Consider the following 14,024-nt stretch of genomic DNA (forward strand, 5'->3'; position numbering starts at 1 on the left):
TATAATTTATTCTTCAGAGCAACTGGAGCCCTGTAGACACAATGGGTTGCATGATGGGCTACTAACCGCTAGGTCAGTGATTCAAACTCACCAGCTACTCTAAAGACTGCCTGCTTCTGTAAACACTTACAGTCTCAGGAACTCAACTGAGCAGTTCTATGTCTGACAGGGCTGCTATGAGTCAGAATTGACTCCTGGCAGTGGGTTTTTGGTTTGGGTTGGACATTAGATAAAGTTCCTGAGTTTGTCTACTAACCAAAAGGTTGGAGGTTTGAACACATCCAACAGCACTGCAGAAGAAAGGTCTGGTGACTTGCTTCTTTTTCCATAGCCAAGGAAACCCTATGGAATATTTCTATTCTGTCACAGCTGGGGTTGCCACGAGTAAGAATCAACTCAATGGCAATGAGAACCACAGACATTACATGTTTGTCTGGCTACATTACAATAAAAGTAAAACTCATTGGCCTGTGTGAACATTGAGCACATCATGCAGCAAGTGCTTCAGCTAGCACCCTTCCACCCTTACCTTTCAGGGACACCCAATAGTGCTTCCACTTCCTCCGGGTGGCCGACTCCACCTTTTTGTTTTTCTTGTGCACCAGGAAGTTCTTGACGGCCAGGGCGCCGGCCTTGCGCACAGTGCCCTGAGCGGCCGTGAGCAGGATGTCCGACTGGCCGGGAGAGCTCAGGGTACCACTGCTCTGCTCGTCACTGTGTGCCGAGCCAGCCTCCTCCAGACTCTCGCTGTTGGTGGTGCTCATCTCCAGCTCGCGCCGGAAGTTCTCGTACACCCCTTGGCGTGCCGCATCCCCAGTGGAGCTGCTGCCACTGTCACTGCCCACGAAGGCCCGGCTGGTGGGGGGCGAGTAGCTGGAGTTGGTGGCATTGGAGCGTCTAGAGAGCAGGTCCGTGTCGGTGGTGGCCCCTTCGATCCCACTGTCCGCAAACTCACTGCCCTCACCTGTGTTAACATCCTTGGGAACAGGGAGGGAGAAAAGGAACACATGCATCACACAGAGAAGTAATTCTGGTACTCCTGTCAGTGCAGGTAGGGGCTCTGTAGCAGCAAGACACCCGTGGGGCATTGCTGCTTCCCCACCCCCCTCTCCTGGTTCAATGAATCCTCCTCACCCCTTGGACCCACACAGACCGAACTCATCCACAGAGCCACTCAGCAAACACCAAGCCAGCCCAGCAAGGATGCAACCAATTTGAAATATTCAAGAAGTATAAAGGAAACAAGGACCACTTCAAAGACCTCCCTGATTGTCTGACTTGGGTAATTAACTCATTGGCAAATCAGCTATTGAGAGTCTCCCACTGCCGTGCTGAGAGTGCTGGGCGTGCTGAGAGTGCTGGGCGGCTCCATGTCCTCACCCTCATCAGTTGCCTCAGAACTTCAGGGAAATTCTACAGGCTGATTGTTCCAGAGGTAGGGCTTTTACCATACACTACAAGGTCTTTACAGCTGATGCTTTTTTATTTTTAATAAAGGGCCTGCATAGGCATCTAAAGTTACAATGCGGAGACTATTATAAAGACAGTTAGAGTGTGCCTCACCCACTCACCCAGCAAGGACCCATGTCTCAGGAACAGGCAAGAGTCCTGATGCTCTCATCGGCTTCCCTTCTTGAAAAACAAGCAGCCTCTCACTCAGTATTGTGCTAAATCAGTCTGTGGGGCCCACAGCCCCACAGTGGGCTCTCCAATTACCTTGGCCTTTCAAAGCCGGGATGCTAGGAGCCTACAGCAAGCTACCCACTGCCCCTGGGCCAAGTGACAGCTTGGGGCAACTGCCAAGAGGCTGGGGATATCAATTCCCAGTTGAAATATACTTGGAAAGTCCAAACCACTGCCCTTGCTCTCAAGTTGAACATTTCCGGGACAGAGAGGTCTGTTCTTAAATCAGAATCTTAATTGCTCTAAAGTGCTACAGGCATTTCCATAAACAATAATTAAATAATGGTAGTAATCAAGGGAGGATGATGACAGCAATATAGGACATGGCAGATCAACAGTCTTATGCAGAAGAATTGAGGCTTTATTTTTCTCAAAGGAAAAGAACAGGGATATGAGCCTGACACAGAAGACACAGTAAAGTCCTACGTGCTTTGGGGATTTAAGTCTTTGTTTTGAGCCCTTAGAGTGCCATAAATAGCTGATTATGATTTGAAAATGTAAAAGGTAACAGGAAATTCTGATTTGCCAATAAAATGAACGCAAGGCTGAGAGGCAATGGGAACACAAGGAAGCAAGTCACAAACGAAGATTGTCCCACATCTCCGTGAATTTCTCTTGGTCACTTCTAAGTGAGGACCCTCAGGTTTACATTCATCATGAACAATTAAATAGTGCGCAAAGACAGGCATGAAAAAAAGTAGACATGGGGGGGGTGGGAGAGGACTGTAGGAGTTGGATGCTTGACAGCAGCAGGAGGCAGTTGAGTTCCCATCTCAAGATCAATTCTACTTCAAATACTTCAGATCCCTCAGAGGCAGAGAAGTTAAGAAAACTCAATACCCAGTTTCCATTTAGCTGACTCCAGCTCATGATGACCATGTGTGTCAGAGTAAAACTATGTTCCATAGGGTTTTTGACAGCTGATTTTTCTTAAGTAGGTTGCTAGGTCTTTCCAATGGACCTCTGGGTGGACTTGAATCTCCAGTCTTTAATTATTTAACTGCTCACAACACACAGCGAATTGAGAGAACTTAGTGGGAACAAAGAAACCACAGATGTAGTTTATATACAGACCTCCTCAAAATCACCTGCCCTACTGTTGTGCTATCTGCTATCCTGCCCTATGAGGCACCATATACGGTCAAAGGATAAAGACCCACTGGTTAAAAATCCTCCAAACAAGAAGAAAAACACTGTTATCAACCCACATTTCTCCTTAGCAAGGGAGTTACCACATGCTCCCCTCTTTATGTAACAAAAAAAAAAAAAAAAACAGATAAAAAAAAATTGACAAACACTGATGATTTAAGGTAGCCGTCAAAATCATTTGGTCTGGCCCACAAAATCATTTGGTCTGGCCCTGCCTAAGGCATCTTGCCATCACATTGTTGCTGTTGTTAAGTGCCATCGAGTCGGTTCTGACCCATAGCGACCCTGTACAGCGTTTCCAAGGAGCCGCTGGTGAGCTTGAACCACCAACCTTATAGTTCAAACAGCTTTGCAGTCTGGCACATTAACCCAGAGCGCCATCACATTGTTGTTGTTATGTGCCATGGAGTTGGTTCCGACTCATAGAGACCCTGTATGTGGTTTCTGAGGCTGTACATCTTTATGGGAGCAAAAAGCCTCATCTTTCTCCCATGGAACAGCTGGTAGTTTCAAACTGCTGACCCTGAGGTTAGCAACCCGATTCGTAACCACTACACTACCGGAGCTCCTTACATTAAGGGTGAGTTAATCACATGCTTGACCAAACACAGCAGGCTAAGTTTCAAGTTGATCATTTTGTATGGCCTGTGAATGGTGTTATAAATCTTGGCATAAAGAAGATTCTCCACACCTGATTTAAGGCAACCTTGGGAAACAGGAGATGAGGACTTTGTCCATTTTCCAAAATTTGGACTCCTTTTCCCAGGTCTCAAGTTCTGTTCTAGAAGAAGGAAAGAAGTGAATGAAATAACTATAATTGTTGTTGTTATGTGCCATGGAGCTGGCTCCAACTCATAGTGACCTGTATAGGATTTCCAAGGATTTAACTCTTTGGTAGAGTAGAAAGCCTCATCTTTGTACCTCAGACCAGGTGGTGGGTTCAAACCATGGATCTTGGGATTTGCAGTCCAGTGCTTATAGTATGAAGCCATGGAGGTCCCTTGCTATAATTGGTGATTATGTCCCATGGAGTTGGTTCCAACTCTTAGTAATCTTGAACAGGGTTTCTGAGGCTGTAAATCTTTACAGGAGCAGAAAACCTCATCTTTCTCCCACGGAGCAGCTGGTAGTTTCGAATTGCTGACCTTGAGGTTAGCAGCCCAACTTGTAACCACTACACTACTATCTTTTAAAATGCAAAGAACTAAAACCCTGGGTTTCTCTATAAGCTTGTCTTGTCGATTCCAATTCATAGCAACCCTGTATAGGGGTTTCCAAGAAGCAGCTGGTGGGTTTAACTCGCTGACCTGAGGTTAGCAGTCCAGTGCTTATTCAGCAGCACGACAAGCCTAGGGCAAGATAACCTCTCCACAAGTAGCACGTCTAGTTGATAGGAGAGAGACTTGAATAAGACTTACTTAAGACTTAGGAAGGCAAACAACTCCAGCAACTCCCGTGAAGTCCATTCTGACACACAGCAACCCCACATGTGTCACAGTACAACTATGGTCCATAAGGCTTTCATAGCAGAATTTTCAGAAATAGTCACCAGACCTTTCTCTGGGTAGAAATGAACCTCAATCTTTCAGTTACTAGCCAAATGCACTGACTGTTTGTACCACCCAGGAACACTGAAACAAGAGGTAGCTTGTATTTCCCAATGGTATAGAATAGAAATCTGGAGTTTTGGTGTAGTGCTGTAGGATAAAAACTGGACTGTCAAAGGCAAGACTGGTGGTTCAAATGCACCAGCTGTTCCTTGGAAACCTTATAGAAGGTCAGCAGTTTGAGTCCAGCATCCGCTGCATGGGAGAAAGATGAGACTTTCCACTCCTGTGAAGATTTAAAGCCTCGGGAACCCTATACAGGGTTGCTGTGAGTTGAAACTGACTCGACAAACTTAACAGCAGCAGCAATAACAGAACAGGATGTAACCTTACAAAGTCATCTCCTGGATGAAGACACTGTAGTTGAGAAGGTCAGAAATCTGTCTGGGGGTAGAGCTGAGGTTGGAATTCATAAGTACCTAATGAACTAGAATATGGCTGCCCCACTGCTCAACTGCTGAATCTTAACCAGACATTCAACTTCATGCTTTCCTTTTATTTTAAATTTTCTAACTTTCCCATTTTTCCATCAATTTTCCTTGACGTAGCCAGCAAAGAACAAAAACCTGAAAAGTTGAAGGAAGGAGAAGGTAAGATGAGTGACAAAAAAAAAAAAGAAGTGGAAACTCAACAGGCTAGGCCTTAACAACATGATTAATAATCGACTACACAGGGTCCTGGTGTGGCACTGTGGGTCAGTGCACTGGACTGCAAGGTCAGCGGTTCAAGCCTACCAGCTGATCCTTGGAAACCCTATAGAAAGTTGCTACAGGTCAGAACCAACTCGACAGCACTTAACAACAACACTCCCAAAACCATTCATCTCTTACAGCTCTCTTTAACTAAGAATTAATGCCTTGAATGCTCACCTCATTGTAAGACCTGAACATCACCTGCTCATGCCATCTGAGACTGTAACCTTGCGGTGGCTCAGGCTGTATGTGCTCCACTCCACGACAGCCAGTTTACTGAGTAAAGAGAACTGATTGCTTCAGGTCAGAGGCCTGGTGGCCCAGCTACATCTGCATACATTGAGCACACACAGCCCTGTGTAACCATTGGGGAATGCTGACCCATCAGGATCCAAGAAGAGATTCCACCTTGTCCCACCAGTGGTTAATCTGACCCATGTACATGTTCCTCCACTGATATGTGCTCCAGCCAATAAGAAGACAGATGCTGGTTGCCAAGACTCAGCCTCTACATAGTTATGAGGTTTGCGATGTCCCAAATACCTGAAGTCCAGGATCCACAGAGCCAGCTCATAGGGATGACCCATACAGAAAGTCATTACACATCCTATATACATGCCAGTCATCTCCAACTTTAGTACAGAAAAGACTCATACTTGGGATGTACCATCCAGATTCCCAGTTAATGTGGATGGTTGCTAACCAAAATATTAGAGGTTCCTGTACTGAGAGGAGCCTCGGAAGAAAGGTCTGGTGATCTATTTCTGAAACATCAACCACTGAAAACACTATGAAGAGCAGTTCTACTCTGACATTTAAATGGTTGCCGTGAAGTGGAGTCAAGTAGATGGCAACCAGTGGTGGTGGATCCAGATTCCCAAGCTTACCCTCGAAATACTCCTTCAGCATCAAGAAGTCTCCATTATTAACCACAACCACATGATTCTGATGCAGACGCTCTGGGATCTTCTTTGAAAAACACCAGATTCCCCAATGCTAGACACCTGGTGTGTCACTGTAGGATCCGCACTGGACTTCAAACCAAAAGGTTGGCAGTTCAAACCCACCAGCATCAACTCAGACACCCTACACAGGGTCACTAAGAGTCAGAACCAACTTGACAGTACTTAACAACAACACACACCAAATGCCCATCATTCTCAAATGCCAGGGATACACACCACCCTCAGCAAACCTCCAACAGCTCAGAAGAATGGCAGCAAGACTATTGTTTCTTTCCCTCAGCAGGATATACAAAGCTCTCCTGGTTGTCTCTTCCTACCCATCTTGGTCTCAAGGACACTTCACACCTGAGAAACCTGATTCTCCTCACATCCAGAAGCACCTGCGGAACCTCCCTCTCTTCCCAGCAGCACTGGAATCCAGAAGATTGATGCCAAAGAAACACTCCCACGGGAGCCTCAGCTGCCTTTGTCATGAACGCAAGCTAAGTTCCTTCTTATCTAGTTAAATGTCTTAGCATCTCATCCCTCCTAGAATAGTTAACTGAATAATGGCTTTTAAACAGAAAATCAGAGGAGATCATGGAAAATGGTGAGGCCTGAGCAGGACAGAAAGATAACTCTCAACATGGGTCACAGCCCAGACAGAAGATTTCCTGAAAGTAATTCACAATAAATTATTTCCTGCTGAGACACACTACACCAGTGGCGCCCGATGGTAGGTCACACAGATGAGGTTGCAAAAAACAAAAACAGTTGCCACTGAATGGATTCCAACTCCTACATAACAACCTCATATATGTCAGAGAGTAGAGTCATACACTTCATGGGGTTTCCAATGGCTGACATTTTAAAAGTAGCTCACTTTGAGATGCGTCTGACAGAACTGAAGGAGTCCTGATGGCACTATGGGTTAGGCATTTCGCTGCAAGGTCAGTGACTCAAGCCTACCAGCTGCTCTGCAGGAGAAAGATGAGGCTTTCTGTTCCCATAAAGACTTACAGACTTGGAAATGCTCTAACGGGTCTCTATGGGTCAGATTCGACTCTGGGGCAGTGGGCTGGGTGGATTGGAACCTCCAGCCTTACCGTTAGCTGCTAAGTGCATGAACCATTTGCACAGAGGGGCTCTTAAATCCTGCTCTCCCAAGATAAATCCTCCTAAGCCAGCTTTTCAGATTCCATTACATTGACAATTTCCTAAAATCAATATACTCGCTTCCCTATTAAATACACAAGAGATCAGCTGTGGCCCCAAATAGGCAACAGCTGCTGGGCATGAGTTTTCTTAACCACTTTAGCTGGGCAACAAATGCTTAATTGAGCTCCCATCTAAAATAAGAGAGACTAGAGGCAAATTCAAAGTTTGTTTTCATTCCAATGGATATTGGAGGATCGCCCAGCTTGAGTTTGGGCTAAATGATATATTCAGGTTGTTGTTAAGTGGCCATCGGTTCAGTTCAACTCTGTATAAGATTTCTGAGAAGCGGCTCTTAAGTTTGAACTGTCGATGCTGTGGTTCACACCGTCCTTATGGTCAAGTGCTTATCCTACCAGTCGCGGTGGTAGTTGTTAAGTGACATCGAGTCAGTTCCAACCCATAGCAGCCCTGTAGCGCAGTGGTTATGAATCGGGCTGTGAACCACAAGGTCAGCAGTTTGAAACTACCAGCCGCCGTTCCACGGGAGAAAGATGAGACTCTCTGCTCCCATAAAGATATATAGTTTTATGAGTCGACCGACTTCACAGCACTTAACAACAACAACGTATAGGTTAGGGTCAAATTATTTCGACAGGGGATTTACAGACACTCTGGAGGAAAGGTTTTCTGTGCTAATGATGTGCAGATACAATTTTATAAAGGCAGCTAGCCACAAAGTGCAAAGGCCTGAGGACAATTCAGGGATCAGAATGATCGTTTTAAGTTATAAGGTGAATTCAATTAGAAATTGGTTTGTTGGTTCCTTGATTTAATTTCTTTGAAGAATGGAGCTTAACTTTAATATACCTGTGCAGAGAAGCTAAACATAGTGTAGGAATTCTGACCTGCAGAACCCTTCAATTAGAACAGTCTATGTATGCCTTGGTAAACTTTAAAATAGTCCTTCTTTGGTTTATCATCATCTCATTATCCCCCAAATATAAATACTTCACAGACACACAACTCCCTCACACGCATATCATATTGCCCTTGGTTAATTTCAGAACAACAACAAAACGCCCAAGCCCACAACCCTTAAGTGGATTCTGACTGATGACTCCAAGCATTACCAAGTGAACTGCTCCATTGGGTTTTCTTTATGAAAGCTCATTACCTAGTCTTCTTTCCATGGTGCTGCTAGGTGGGGTCAAACTGCCAAGCTCTCAGCAGGGAGCTGAGCACAAACTGCACCACTAAGGACCTCTGAGTACAGAAAGTATTAATGCTAAGCAAGTTATTTAACCAGTTTGTGCCTCTGTTTCCTCAACTTTATAAGGAGAAATAACAGCAGTATCTATGTTATATTTTGTAAATTGAATGAGTTAACTCAAAAGAAGTGTCTAGAACCATGCCTGACATATAGTAGCTCCGCAAAAAAAAAAAAAACTATAATTGCTGTCACGTCCATCCTCAGTCCTACTTACATCGCAAGGAAAGACACTATCTGGCTCAGGTGTTAGCTTCCTGCTCGAACATAGAATGTTAGAGCTGAGGAGCTTGTAGATTCATGGGGAAATCAGCTAGCCAGACCAAGACTGGTGTGCATGAGTATGAAATATCTTTGACCTATTTTCATATTCACAAAAGAATCATGATTTTCATACTATAAAAGTTAGTCAGTTTTACTAACAATTGCCTCAATTGATTTGCTAGAAGTAGCACAGTGTTGCCACATGGTGGCTCTGTAGGGTAAACACTGTACTGTGAACCACAAGGTCAGCAGTTCAAATCCACCAGCTGTTCCATAAGAGAAAGATGAGGCTTTCTGCTCCCACAAAAATTTACAGCCTGGAAAACCCTATACAGGGTTGCTATGAGTTGGAACCAATTAGACAGCATCTAACAACAAAAAACAATACAGTGTTGGTTTTCCATATTTGTAATGCATTCCCCTACCTCCTTTTTTTTTTTTTTTTTTTTTTGGTAATTGGGGTGGTAGGTGTCTACCAAGATCTTCAGTGCCTTTTTACATTTTTAATCCTAAAATTTATAACTTCTACCTCCTGGGCCTCCCATTATTAGTCCCTCTTTATACACAACACAGTTTCATTTGGGATATTTCTAGAAACAACCTCTATTTTTCCTTTTCTTCCTTTACCAGGGCAAAAATCTCTATTCCCTTTTAAGTTTCCAACACCCATTCCCTTTTCTCTAATGATCCCCAGAGGGACTGACTCACTCTGCCTATCAATTCATAAACACCGGAAGCAAAGTCCTTACTGTTGCCAAAAGTGGCACAAAAGTTAAGTTGGCAAAATCTTCGAATTTTGCTTCAGGTTAATTCTTGCTTGGAAAGTTACATGAATCATCTCATCTCCTTTTGTCTGCTTTTCTATGTATATGCATCAAACTTTATAGTCATCCTCCCCTTGCTAAAACAAAACAAAAAAACAGCTGCCTTATAATCAACTCCAACGCATGGCAACACCATGTATATTAGAGTAGAAATGTGCTCCATCGGTTTTCAATGGCTCTTCACCTCCCACCCCCACTCCTGAAAGTAAATCCTCAGACCTCTGAGCATACTCAAATTGCCAATCTTTTGATTAGCAGCCGCCTGTTTACAATACTGTCCCTCCCCTGGTTACCCAATAAGATGTCACATACCCAGGTGCTTTTGATTCCCTTCCTAGTACCACACCCCATGCTCAGTAATCTCTCTTTTAACTCTCTTCTTTCCACTCATCTATCCCACACACCATTGTTAGGTAACTTTCTAAGAGCAGCATCAGAGCTCCTGAGAGTACAGTCTCTGGTCTTCTCCAAAAAGCCCAGCAGTAAGTACTAGAACTCTGGATAAGCCAGACTTACCAATGCAAATGAAGAATCCTTTCCAATGCATGCACCCAACCTTTCTGGCTTCCAGGAACTGTTGCTGTTGCTAATTGCCATAGAGTTGACCCAGACGTATCCTTAAAGGCTCAGCTCAAGCTTCTCCTTTCCCTCATTTTTCTCACTCCTCCAATCACCATGCCACCTTGGCCTCCTCAAACATACTGGGCATGCTCCCACCTTATAACCCAAACCTAACCCCCTCACCTCCCTTCAAAGGTCCCACTCAAGTCTGAGATTGGCCAAACCCAACCACCATTTTTGAAATCGCCACTCACAAATCTCCACTGCCTGATCTTCCACATCTTGTTCCTTTTTCTTCGAGAAACCACTTTTTCTATTATGCTCATTGTTTTCCCATACGCAGCCCCACTTCAGCCCAGCAAGCTCCATGATAGATCTTCTCTCCTTGATAGATCACAGTGCCAAGAATAATTCCTGGCATGTGGTAGGCACTTGTTGAGTAAATTAACTGCTGTTCACTTTCTACCACAACCTCAAAACAAGAATAACAGTTTCTCATGTAATATATTTTAGTTGGATTTCAAGGTTAAGAATTTTAAACATTGCATTTACACACAAGTAAAAGATAAGGTAGAAGAAATTACCATCAGACTTGTGAACTTTTTTTTTTTCTTTAACTCTTTTACAAGTAGAGAAAGTAAGAGAGTATGACAAACTATCTTATGGCCCAAACTATGTTGAGGGTGGTCCAAAGCAAAGAGGACTCAATGGCAAAGTGAAAGCCTTTTCAGGTGTCTGTGATATCTTTCTACTGGAGCCCAGTGGAGACCATATCAGGCCTTCAGAAGGCCAGCTTCACAGACTTTATATCTGAGAATCTCCGGTTTCTGAGAGCTCTGAGGGCTCTCAGCTCTGATCCCCGTCCTTCTTTCTACTAGGAGACACTAAGAAACCACTGGACCTCCCCCACTACTAAACTAACATTGTTATAGTAACACAAATGAAAGGGTCTCCAACTGTGGTCTGGAGTTCCCTGAAATATTTGTTTTGGTTTGACTACGTTTGGGAGACATGATGAATTTCACATTGATATTTTGAAAGAAAATTAAGCAGAGACATAGCACTACAACACTCATGAAGTGAGTGAGTAATCCATGAGATTGGCTGCTGTTGTCTATGACTCAAATCATACACGATTATGCGGCAAGTGTTTTATTTGTAATGAGGGAAAGTTCACATTAAAATAATGACAGCAAGGACAGCACAGTACATACATAAGCATTCTTTACAACTCCCAAGACCTATGCCTTATAGGTTATGCACGTACTGTACCACTATATGCCTGGTAATATAACCCCTTCATATACAAGAGACATGCATACATGTGTTGTGTATGGTCAGCTGCCGTGCTCACTATGATTATGTCTGGCTGCATCCACTGTGTCCCTTTCTCTGATCTCACATAAACAGAGGCCCTCTGGAGCCAGAAATAGTTTTAACGAATAAAAGGGTCCTGAGAGCAAAGCCCAACCTCTGCTGACATAAACCATCCTTCAGCTACATACCCACCTTTTCATTCCCACCACCCAAAATGACCTGGGACAAAGAAGTTAGAGAGTCTTATTGAAAATTAATGGGATCATTTTCAAAAGAAATATTTCATAGCTTTCCTAGATGCTAGAAAAGAAGATAAAGAAGGCAGCGAGGGTGGGAGGTAGGGAAATGTATCAAACAGAAGATAAAGAAGGGAAGGAAAGGGGTTTTTACTTGTCTGTTTTTAAAAGGGTTTGCACGAACATTTTTGTGCAAAATGGGTGTTTTCTCTACAGAATGGGCCCACATTTTTTAATCTAATTCATAAGAGTCGGTGGCTAAAGCACAGGGAATACATTTATTTCTAAGCTATCTAAATTAAACTGTAAAAGAAAATAACATTTTGAATCAACAGAATACAGCTAGAAACGCAAGATTCACTTCTAATAATGCTGCACACTTAGCCTTGCAAAAATCGCCAAGTCTCTTACTAGGATATCTGTAAAAATAAGAGTGGTGGAGGTGCCTGATTCCTACAAAGTGGACAAGCATGACTCCACCCTCCAACCTTTTACCAATTCTGACACCAGCATCCCTCCTACAGCACTGATGGAGGTAACATAAAATTCACCTCCCATACTCAGTTATAGGGTTCATTAGGGAAGTTCACAGGTTGCAACAATTCAGGATCAGGAATTGCTCAGGATACAATTCTCCAATCAGGACAGCCTCACCATGAGCCTCAGTCTCTCCACCCCTTGGATTCAACCCTGCTCAGCAAGTATTACACAGTTCTTCAGCCCTGCCTAGAGGCACCCCACTCTGCCAGTGAGCTTTGGCCCAAAAGTTGAAATCAGCTTTCTCTCACTCAGGGTTGGTGAGCGTAGAGCTGAGGGCACCTCACTATGCTAGGAAGCCTCCTGTCCAAAGGTGCTCAAACACTCTTGCTCCATAGGTTTCCAGGAAGCCCACTGCACCATAGTGCGCTGCTCTCCTGATTCTGCTGCCACCATTTCTCTGCCTCTGCTTCTCACCATTTCCAGTGTTATAACTATCTCTCTGTTTCCTGGGTCGAGGGAGTTCTCAGCATAGGGGCCCAGATCCAAAAGACATGCCTGGTTCTTTTTGCTTGGGGGTTGTGAGGTCCCCTCTTTCTAACTCTGAAAGAGTTATTAAGTTTCCATACACCTTATTTGCATTAACAGCAAGTGGCCAAATCCTTCTGGTGAGTCACAAGCACTTTTTTTTGCATAGGTACCACCTATCACAAAACTTTCTTTGCACAGTCTTTGTGAGTCTCAAAGAATATGGTCATATTAAGTAATTTATTGTACCATAGCATCAAAGGTAGAAAGCATCAAAAATGGACCCTTGTAGAGTTATCATGTTTATCTTTTCTAGAACATCAATTTTGAGTAACAGTTGTTGTGTTAAGTGCCACTGAGTCTGTTCCAACCCATAGCGACACTGTATAGGGTTTCCAAGGAGCAGCTAGTGAGCTCGAACCACGAACCTTGCAGTTCAAACAGCTTTGCAGTATGGCACATTAACCTACAGTGACACACCAGGACTCTAGTAGTGGATAGTTATTATATTCTTTCAGCCAACATATCCTTTTTTTGCTTCTGTACAAGAAGTGAGGGTATTGATCTTAAATTCTAAGGACACTTAAATTGAAACCTGTTCAAGCAAGAGAAGGTAGCATAGCGTGAGAGTGTGCTATCAGAAGAAAGGAACCTCGTCAGTTAGTCAGAAGACCTGGATTCCAATCCAGTTCTGAAACCAAGTCACCTAACTTCATTCATCTGCTCCTTTCTTGGGAAAGTAACAGGATCGTATACAGAGATTATCTATGAGGGTCTAGCAATTCCAAAGAGTTGGTGACTCTAAATCACACTGACATGGATCCCAGCCAATGGTCAACAATATCCAGAAGCTCTGAATAAGAATTCTGCCTTATCTTATTTCCACTCCATACAACAATGCAAAGAATTTCTGAGAAGGCTATAGGACACCCCTTAGGTCAAGGTACAAAGCTAATGGCAAGTGCCACATCCAAGGAGCCAATGGCTGCATCCCCAAAGCATCTCAGCTCACTGAGATGTTTTCAATACAACTGTTCTCCTTACCACCCCAAAGATGCCAAGCCAAATAAACACAGGACCTGGCTAAAAAGATGAGTGTCCTTTCAAATGGCAGGGTTCTCCAGCTCCAACTCACCTATGTAACATTCTTAGAGACACAGCAGTGCTGAACTCTAAAACCTTATGCCAAATCTCACCATCATGACAAATAACGCTGATTAATGAGCATCTCTCCTGTACCAGACATTGTGCGAGACACTTCCTATATAATTCTCACATCACTCTTTCTTGGTGTAGACCCAGAGACCCATTTAAACT

At 43.7% G+C, this 14,024-nt stretch overlaps 1 protein-coding gene across 2 annotated transcripts in view; it reads right to left on the reverse strand.

The window, feature by feature from the left end:
* The window catches only part of TIAM1 (T-cell lymphoma invasion and metastasis 1), a 180,944-nt gene that overhangs the window by 152,554 nt on the left and 14,366 nt on the right, over positions 1–14,024 (reverse strand). For both annotated transcript variants that reach the window (XM_006862526.1, XM_006862525.1), the window contains exon 3: positions 530–977. In XM_006862526.1, the coding sequence (XP_006862588.1) occupies positions 530–977 (448 nt within the window). The remainder of the gene's footprint in view (positions 1–529; positions 978–14,024) is intronic.

This window comes from Chrysochloris asiatica, unplaced genomic scaffold, assembly GCF_000296735.1.
Source record: "Chrysochloris asiatica unplaced genomic scaffold, ChrAsi1.0 scaffold00049, whole genome shotgun sequence".
In the NCBI taxonomy this organism is placed as follows: domain Eukaryota; kingdom Metazoa; phylum Chordata; class Mammalia; order Afrosoricida; family Chrysochloridae; genus Chrysochloris; species Chrysochloris asiatica.